This window comes from Arachis ipaensis, chromosome B1 (genome assembly GCF_059453495.1).
Source record: "Arachis ipaensis isolate K30076 ecotype BB chromosome B1, ASM5945349v1, whole genome shotgun sequence".
In the NCBI taxonomy this organism is placed as follows: domain Eukaryota; kingdom Viridiplantae; phylum Streptophyta; class Magnoliopsida; order Fabales; family Fabaceae; genus Arachis; species Arachis ipaensis.
Window position 1 is genome coordinate 75,183,927 of NC_142436.1, and position 9,584 is coordinate 75,193,510.

At 33.4% G+C, this 9,584-nt stretch overlaps 1 protein-coding gene across 2 annotated transcripts; it reads right to left on the bottom strand.

Annotated features, from left to right (window-relative positions):
- Positions 1–935: 935 nt before the first annotated feature.
- LOC107631594 (oligomeric golgi complex subunit-like protein) lies at positions 936–8,078 on the bottom strand. 2 transcript variants are annotated; one of them, XM_088501471.1, is made up of 13 exons: positions 7,428–8,061; positions 6,826–7,032; positions 6,009–6,345; positions 5,570–5,731; positions 5,308–5,407; positions 5,011–5,223; positions 4,828–4,936; positions 4,391–4,591; positions 4,136–4,240; positions 3,635–3,760; positions 3,405–3,539; positions 3,167–3,291; positions 936–1,344 (listed from the first exon to the last, which is right to left on the bottom strand). In XM_088501471.1, the coding sequence occupies exons 1-12, from the start codon at positions 7,881–7,883 to the stop codon at positions 3,184–3,186; spliced, it is 2,259 nt and encodes a 752-aa protein (XP_088357597.1). In that variant the 5' UTR covers positions 7,884–8,061; the 3' UTR covers positions 936–1,344; positions 3,167–3,183. The 2 variants fall into 2 exon arrangements, with proteins under 2 accessions (XP_088357597.1, XP_088357596.1); XM_088501470.1 differs by lacking the exon at positions 936–1,344 and having other exon boundaries at positions 2,946–3,291; positions 7,428–8,078.
- Between the last annotated feature and the right edge of the window lie 1,506 nt (positions 8,079–9,584).

Here is a 9,584-nt window from a genome sequence, read left to right on the forward strand (position 1 = left end):
AAAAAAGGTTGGGGACGAACAAAATTTTTGACATATACCTTTGAAACCAAAATTGTACTTAACCCTATTATTATTTACTATAATAAAAATATTTTAAATATTCTCTATAATTAAAATAAGACACTAAAATCAATTAAAAATGACACTAAAATCAATTAAAAAATAAATTTATGTTTTAATATTAATAAAAGATCAAAATATCATTACGATTTATTTAAAAAATACTTTATATTTTATATATATATGTGTTTTCATATCTTATAAAACTTTAAAATTCGTGTATCAAAATGTTCCGTGTCAGTCCATCATAGATTCCCTTTAACATCATCATTGACATTCATATAAGGAACCGAATAAGTTCATTCAGCGGCGAATCTAGAAACCTAAATCCTTGTCCACAAGTGAGGCTTAGTTTAACTCCATCGTCGTCGTCATCGTTGTCAAATTTTGGTATTTTGAATATTTTTTTACAAATAAAAATTAAATTACTTTACTCTTTTAATAAGTAAATTGGTTAGAGTTTTATTTTACAACTGAACTTTTTTTCTTGATTATTTAATAATTTGGTTAAATTATTTTTATCCCTATTTTTTTATTTTGTTAATAATATTATTCTTGATTTATTAGTTTTCATTTTATTCTTGTTTAGAATGTACAAAACAATTCAAATGCCTATTTATTGTGTTTACATACTTTTATTTTATCTTGTCATCTTACCAGACATAAACAAATAACAAAAGTTCATATTGCAAGACAAAGGAAATAAATAAAACATATCATTAAAGATTTATGTTTAAGAATTTAGAATTTAAAACTTAAGATGATGTGTATTTGTTTTTTTATAAAAAATTAGTTTATAAATTTTAAATTTGTGAATATTAATTAAAAATTGACGAAAAATATTAGTATAAAGTAAATGATTTGAAAATAAGAACTTTAAAAAAAAATTGATATTATTATTGTTGTTCTTCATATTTTGGACCAGTTCAAATTCATTATCATGATAAGCTCTACAAAATTTGAAGCCATACCAAAAAAATCAGACAAACCCTGCTTTGCCAAAAATCTATCTCTAAAACAAAAAAAAGTCTAATTGATTAATGATCACATTAATCACTACATAAATTATCATTACCATCACACTTCCCACCAGAGCTTTTGCCACCACTCATAAAGCCATAAAAATAGTATGAAAATATTGGAGCATATAGAACTTCAGCGTAATTACGCCTGCTCCATCCGACAACTTACTGCAATTCCTATGTCACTTCAATTGTTGTTTCCTCGTCCAGTAATAACATTTCCATGCGTCAGATTTTTTGTTTAGCCAACTCATTTCAACACCTGTTGAAAAAAAAAAAGAAGTTTCAGCATAATAGCACAACCCGTTTTTAAATTCTTTTTATCTAAATTTATATATATTATTTATGATTTAGGATTTAGTGGGACTTTGAAATTTAAAATTTAGAGTTAATTTTGCTTGGCGGGACGGAATAGCCATGTAATATGGTTATATTATTAGCGATGTGTATTTGGTTTTGGAAAAAAATTTGCTTTATTAAATTAGTGAATATTAATGTAAAATTGAAAATATTGACTATAAATTAAATAATTTGAAAATAAATATTTTAAAAAATTTGATTTTGTGATTTAAAAATAAAATGAATTAGATTGTGTTTAGTTAAATGAGTGACAATGTTATTATTTAGTTAACTGTGATAAATTATTGTTAACAGGTTGATATTTTAAAAAATAAAATATTTAATTTATTTGAATATAATACAACCACTGATTATTAAAACAAGAATTTATCAAGTAAGTTGTTTTTTTTTTCACTTGAATTTATGAGCTAAGTTTTTTTTTTTTTTTTTTTGGTAAACAGCTAAGTTATTTATTTATTTATTTATTGGTTAACTGTTATTTAATTTACATAGGAGTATGAGTTAATTTGGATCATTTCCATACAATATCAGTCCAATCCATCTATCTAGCAAAAAATGCTGAACTGCATAAAAAATGACCAACCCAATTCTTTTTCCCATATAATATCAGTCCAATCCATCTATCTAGTCAAAAACGTCAAACTGCATAAAAAATTACCAACCCAATGTTTTTTGAAACTAAAAAAGGATTAAGCACTTAATTTAAACATGTTTTTTCACCTAATTGTCTCAGAACACTCGACAAATTCCTGCGTGCTACTGCTACCACTTAGTCAGTGTCTCCCCTATCACATCAACACTAGCATACGTCCTTCATAAAAAGTATACCTTATTTCAATAGATGTTGAAAAATTTTCACTTGAGTAGGGTAACATGACTCTTATGATAATTGTTAACTAACACGTCTAACACTTAATCTTAATTTTAAGTAACTCAAAAGATAGCTAGTTATTTTTGTCAAAATTAATTTTCTTTTAGTAATTTTTTTGTCAATAACATCTTTCAAGTACCATTTTATCAGCATCAAATCTTTCAAAAATAATATCAAATTAGTACTTACTACTTAATTTTAGGAATTTATAGGCATTACTACATGTTTAATTTTAATACACTAATAGTATAAAATCTTTTACACAATCATTCAATCTGACCAATTATATTCGTTTTTTTAGATAATCATTCATACTGTCATTTTTAGTTATGTAATGTTACATAATTAGATGTATATGTAAATCTATTTTACACTGTCGGTATATTAATTAAATTCTTACTAATATAGAAACATATAACTTTGACCCTCCACAGAGGACCTTGTATTTCAGCCAAAACTTAAATTCCAAAATGGACGTCTAATGGAATATCAATCTCTCGTAGAGTAACACTAACGGTATACAATAGTTTTAATATTAATACGACAGAATTCCGAAGGAACAGTTTTAAGGGCTCTAGGTTTGCACAAACAAAATTGCAGAATGAAAGAATGATAATAAGAAACAAGCCACAGAGAATAACACGCATTTCCTATCAGAATGAGAAGTGAAAACTGAGAACAGAACCTAGAAGATAATGACAGCATTAACCTGACAAAGATTCTTCTTTTTTTCCCTCTAAGAAATATCATAATTTGTAATTATTGTGTAAAGTCCAACTAATTTACGTATTATAGATCTCATAAGTTAAAAAAAAAAAAAAAAAATCTTGAACAAGGAAGAAAGTCTACTGACTCTACGAGTGCGAACTCTTAAATTGTATTTTGCTCATCAGCAGGAGCCACACACTGCCATAATGAACGGTAGGATGCAATCTTGACTGCTTCAACCCCTAATGCGGAGAGGTTACTGGCATATTCCTGGTAACATTGTGAAAAGAGGAAGGTTACTACAAACATCAATGTGCTACATGTGTGTGTGTGTGTAAGAGATCATAATATATGTGTCTGTGAGTGCAAGAGTATCTATTAACCTGAATATCAAGGAACAGCTGCATGCAAATTTTGCCGGTGTCAGACACATTGTTATCTGAGACATCTGAACTTGCTCCAGCTCGTCTTTGTGCACTCTGCCTAATTTTCTGCAGAGAAAATTCTGTCTTTCTCGCCTGCACATTATCAATATTTATTAAAACAATTTCGAAGATAAAACAAATTCACAAGGTTAAAATTTCATCAATGCAGTTTGAATTTGGATACGTACCACATTGACAAGGTCCGATGCTAATTCATAATAACGATCAGTGATCTCAGTAGCAGCAGATAGAAGTATTTCATTCCTGCTTTCACTTGTCAAATATCTTGTAGCTCGCTCTCCATCCAAAAAAGCCTGGGATGTTCAGCATGTCATCAGTATACACTCCAATTCGAAAACAAAATTATTTCTTATAAATTAGACTCATCCCAAAGATATTGATGGGTCAACACATTCTCTTAACCTCTAGGCTTCCTTTTGTACAAAAGATAACAGAAAATGAAGGTGTGAAAGAGGGATACACTGCATTTTTCTGGTGTATCTAGAAAAGAAATAAGTGCCTTATAATTGTGGCACATGAATCATAGAAGCCATCGGGTACACATTTTAAATTAAATTTTGCATGAGTATAGTTTCACTGCCCTCCAAACTTTAAAAGATATAATTCAAAGCACAAAAATTTTGGGGAAAAGAAAAGGTAAAAATATCAAGTAAATCTATGCAGCTTACCTTTAGGGGACGTAATACACCTGCAACATAGGGTGAATGCTTCACGGGTAGAGGTTTATTAGTCATCCTGTAGGTTGCTGTTATCCCCTTCATCTGTCTCAAGTCCTATATTGTTTTTGAGCAAGAAAAAAGGAAAAAATATGAAAGTATTAGAAGGGAGGATGGAAAAAACGAATGGAAAAGGATCTTCCAAAACTATAAAGCAATTCAGATCTGTATACACAACCAATACAAATCCAGTACAATGCCACCAACCTCAACTGACTTTTCCACTAGTGACTCCACTACTGCTTTGGTGACTAAAGGTTCTATAGATTTCAATGATTGACCACCTTGTAAAATGCTCTGCCTTACTGATTCAAGAACATCAGGGGAGCATGAAGATAGGAGCTGAAGCACGTGCTCCAGGTAATCTCCACGAACATGCTCTTCCAGATACCTTATATCATGAATTACCTACAGTTCATTTAAACATATGATACAGATTAAGTACAGTTTTTATCAATTATACCTTCATTTTGCAAATCTAGCAAAAACTGCAATTGATACCGATATTTTCTCATTATGGTCACTACTTTTTTTGGTTAGCAATCCATTAATGTAACCTCAAACAATATGGTAAAGATGAGCATTTTTATTTTATGAATGCATATAATGTAGGTATAAAACTAATAAAGCAACATGAAGCATACATAAATAAAGTCATCTATAGCAGCAGAAACAGCCCATTGAAACCCAGTGTTGGTGTTTGTGCTATGGCTCTTGCGGGCATTCAGTCCAGACGACAGCCAATTTGAGTATCTGCGAGTACAAATGGATGTTAGCTTTTTCTGTCAGCACAAAAAGTTATCGTGTGTTAGCAGCATAAAACTGACCTGGACAGAAGCTGCAAGGATAGGCGTAGGAACTTGTCAGAGCAAGAAAGGACAAGAACATCTTCTCTCCAGCATGATCTCATACTCTCCAACAGTGTAACACTTTGTTTTAATGTTAAAACTCGACTTTCTTTGCCAGAGACTGTGTCTTGCAAAGGGACAAGACTGGATGTTGAAAGCACATCATCTAAAGACTTTGCTATTTCCTGAAACCTGAGGCAATAGCAGATACAATTTCCATGTACTTAAATGAAATAAGTATTCTTACGTAATTGTGACCTAAAGCAATATAAGTACCTCAGAGAGAAATAAACTCCAATATTCCATTGCTTCATGAACTCTATATAAATTGCTTCAGATCGAAATTTAGCAACAGCAGATCTGGACGGACAGTAGCCTATAATGAAATTAAATTTTACATCAGTGAATACCTGTTCCTAAAATTAGCAAATGCATTCTCAAATCATGCATCAACTCAACAAAGTTCTTTTAGACTTGAGGAGCATATTGTGTATGTTCTTTTCTGTTTCCCCTGGTGAAAAGTGAGATAGACTACTACCTTCTAGATAAGCCAAGAAGTCTAAGCTTGCTTTGTAATTCTTCAAGAATTCTGCTGGTTTTCCAGGAGAAAATGCACTTGGTTTTCCCTTCTGAATGGAAGAGAGAACCTCCTTGAGGATTGAATTGGCTAAAAAGTCAAAGACATGCAAACCTGAATTTTCTGCAACAAAAACTAGGCCTCAGAGATGTACATATCTCATTTCACACTTAACAGTACATGCCGAATAAAAAGAAGTGAAAGGTGATTTAAAAGAAGTTTATTTTCCAATTTTTAAACACCAATAAAGACAAAGGAGCGCATCAGAAAGGATGAAGAAACCAATGCAGTAATAGCAGAGCAAGGATCTTATGGATTGTAGGTGTGCAAGTGTAATGATAAAGATGGTCCACTGTATTCAAGTGTAGTAAAGTAGTTTGAAGAAAGTCAGATGATGTACCAGCTGAAGAAATGTCCAATAAAAATTTACAGTCCTTAACAATGCACTCCTTAATTTGCTGATAATCATTATCGAGCTCATCTCCGGATGATCCTGCAGCCAAAGCTGATGGCCCGTGTGGTATAATCTTCTGTATCAACGGAGCCACAATAGTGGTTCGAAAGAGTTCTTCTGCATTCTTGGTGTTATCAATAGCAGCATATGCACGTAAGCAATTGTAGATTGCAGTTGCATCCCGGTGCTCTAGACCATCGGCAAAGCAATGTCCCAAGCTTGCATCCACTATTTGGCTTGCATTTTGAATCCTCTTCTCCATATTCTCAATAAAAGGCAGGTTCTGTACTGGCATAATAGACAAAAAGAGATGAGCACAGAACGTACTAAGGCCTTAAACAAAGGTTTAGTTTATCATAAATCAAAAATTTCTTAAACACTAGAAGAAGAGCTAAAACAAAACAATACATACGTTAGCCTCTTCAACACTAGACATGCCTATACAAAAATGCGGTAAAGAGATTATGAAAATAAAGTTATCAACTATCAACAAGTCAAACATGCACTCTATGTCAAGTTTGTCCACACACACACACACACACACACACACACATATATATATATATATATATAATGCTAATTAGTTGACAGTGTGCATATACTAATAACAATAAACTGATTTGACCTCTGATCAAGCTTAGATAACAATTTTAGTGCTAATTGATTTGAATTTCACTGGAAATTGTCACTAGTAAATATACATATAAGATACTAAGAGTGTTTCAATGAAAGTAAAAGAAAAATTAAAAAAATTAAAACAAACCTTTGCATGTGTAACATAGAATTTTAGCCTGTTCATCTCGCTAGCAATTCTCTCCAATAGCATGCTTTGGGTCTCTCTAACACTTGTTCCATTCTCAACATGCTGCACAGAAACTCCATTGCTCAGGGAATTCTTGTCTGTCAAACTTCCATCCCCATTCGACCAATCAGTGGGTACACTAGGCAGCTCCTTTATCAGCTTTTCAACCTGCAATCATCCAGATACGACAAGCTTACCACCATGTAATAGCAACTGAATTTCGATCAATAGCTTTCTACCCCAATCTCAACTATTCAAAAATCAACCTTTATAAATGATATGGATATCTTCTCGAATTGGCAAAAATACAAAGTTTCTAGTCCAGTTTCTATATTCTTTGGAATAAAAAACAACGAACCTAGCAAAACCTAAACATCAGAAGAATGGCATAACCTTCCTACTCAAACAAAAACACCACATTACACTATATAGTAACTCATTCACACTACTCGCATTCTCACCAGATATAGAAGAAATGACATCAAGATCTCACATCAAAGATGCTCAAATTCAATCAAGCAACGACTAAAAAGGAAAACCACAGCTATAAAATTGCAACCTACCTTAGAAACAACGTGAAACGTGTCAAGAAGAAGCTCGAGAGTCTCTCTAGCAGCGGCAGCCTCAGATCTCTGCTTCAAACCGTTCTTGATGGCGACAAGGGACACCTCAACGGATCCCCTGAACTGCTCGATCTTCTCACGGAGCTCAACGAGCGGCGCACGCATGCGAACGACGGCAGCGTCAACGTCGACGAGCTTGGTACTGAGGTTAACAAAGTCAGCATAGTCGCGGTTGATGAGATCGATGAGCTCGTGGTTGAGGGAGGAGAGGTAGCTGTTCAGCTCTGAGCGTAGCGTGTCGAAGGGGACGAAGGTTCGCAGCTCAGAGATGTAGGATTCGGAGTCGAAGTCAGGAGAAAGAAACGACGCCGGTTTGAACCACAGAGGGCGGGAGTCCAGCGGATCCGAGAAAAGGTCCGTGGCAGATCTTGGTGGCGCCGGCATCGGATCCGCCATTATTCGGTTCTGGAGGGCCTGGCTTTGTTTGTTGTTTGGTTGCTGAGAGAATGGATCGATTGCAGTATTTTCCGGAAAGGGCCAACTGCCACTAATCGCACCGCACGGGAGCCTACCGGAGAGGAGAGTCACCGTGTCTTAATTTCTATTACCATTATTATATCAATGCGGAAACTATGTCCTTTTTTTTTGGGCTGAAAAAATAATCAATTTATTATTATTATTATTATTATTATTATTTGACAATACCGTTCCTATTTTGTAATATGCTGACAACGGTTATAAAATATCTAAATAAATAAATAAAGAAGAAGTAATAAAAATTAAAAAATATAAAAAGAGAATATTTTATTGTTTGTTGTTGTGTAAAAAATCTCAGTTTATACTCTTATTTATACATTATTTATATATGTACAAGTTTTTACTTTTTCAAACTATATTAAATACAATCATGCTTAAAAATGGGCATCCACATAAGATGTGATAAAACATTCTTATCACAACACTCCTCCTTAGATGACCATTTGGGATTATTACTTCATTAAAATCTTACTAAAAACAGCCTAATGGGAAAAAAATTTTAGTGAAAAAAAAAAGAGTACAATATCCTTTGTGATGGGGACTGCTTCATTAAAAACCTTGTCAAGAAAAACCCAATGGAAAAAAAACCTGACTAAGAAAAAAGAGTACAGTCTCCCCCTCTTGCCGACATCATTTAATGTCTCGAAATCGGCGCATCCCAATCTCATGTACTAATCTTTTAAAGGAGGATTTTGGGAGTAATTTTGTGAATAAATCTGCCAGATTGTTACTTGAACGGATCTGTTGGACATCAATTGTCCCTTGATTTTGAAGATCATGAGTGAAAAAGAATTTGGGAGAAATATGTTTTGTTCTATCGCCTTTGATGTATCCGCCTTTAAGTTGAGCAACGCATGCTGTATTATTTTCAAACAGGACAGTTGGGAGCTATCTTATGATCAATCAGTCCACATGATGATAGAATATATTGAATCAGACTCTTCAGCCAAAAATACTCGCGACTAGCTTCATGAATCGCCAGTATTTCAGCATGATTAGAGGAGGTTGCTGCTATCGTCTGTTTCGTGGACCTCCATGATATAGCTGTACCACCATATGTGAACAGGTATCCTGTTTGAGATCTCCCTTTATGTGGATCAGACAAGTATCCAGCATCTGCATAGCCAACTAGTTGTGACTTGGATCCATAAGGATAAAACAATCTCATATCAACCGTTCCATGAAGATATCGAAAAATTTGTTTGATTCCACTCCAATGTCTTCTGGTTGGAAAGGAACTATATCTTGCTAGTAAATTCACCGCGAATGATATGTCAGGTCGCATATTATTAGCAAGATACATTAGCGCTCCAATGGCACTAAGATATGGTACTTCAGGACCAAGGATATCTTCATTCTCTTCTTTAGAACGGAATTGATCATTTTCCACATCTAAAGATCTTACAATCATTGGGGTACTTAATGGATGTGACTTATCCATATAAAATCTTTTCAAGATCTTTTCTGTGTATGTTGTTTGATGAATAAAGATCCCATTTTTTGTATGCTCGATCTGCAGGCCGAGACAAAATTTAGTCTTTCCCAGATGTTTCATCTCAAACTCTTCCTTTAGAGTTTTTATAATTGTTGGAATCTCTTCAGGAGTCCCAATGATATTTA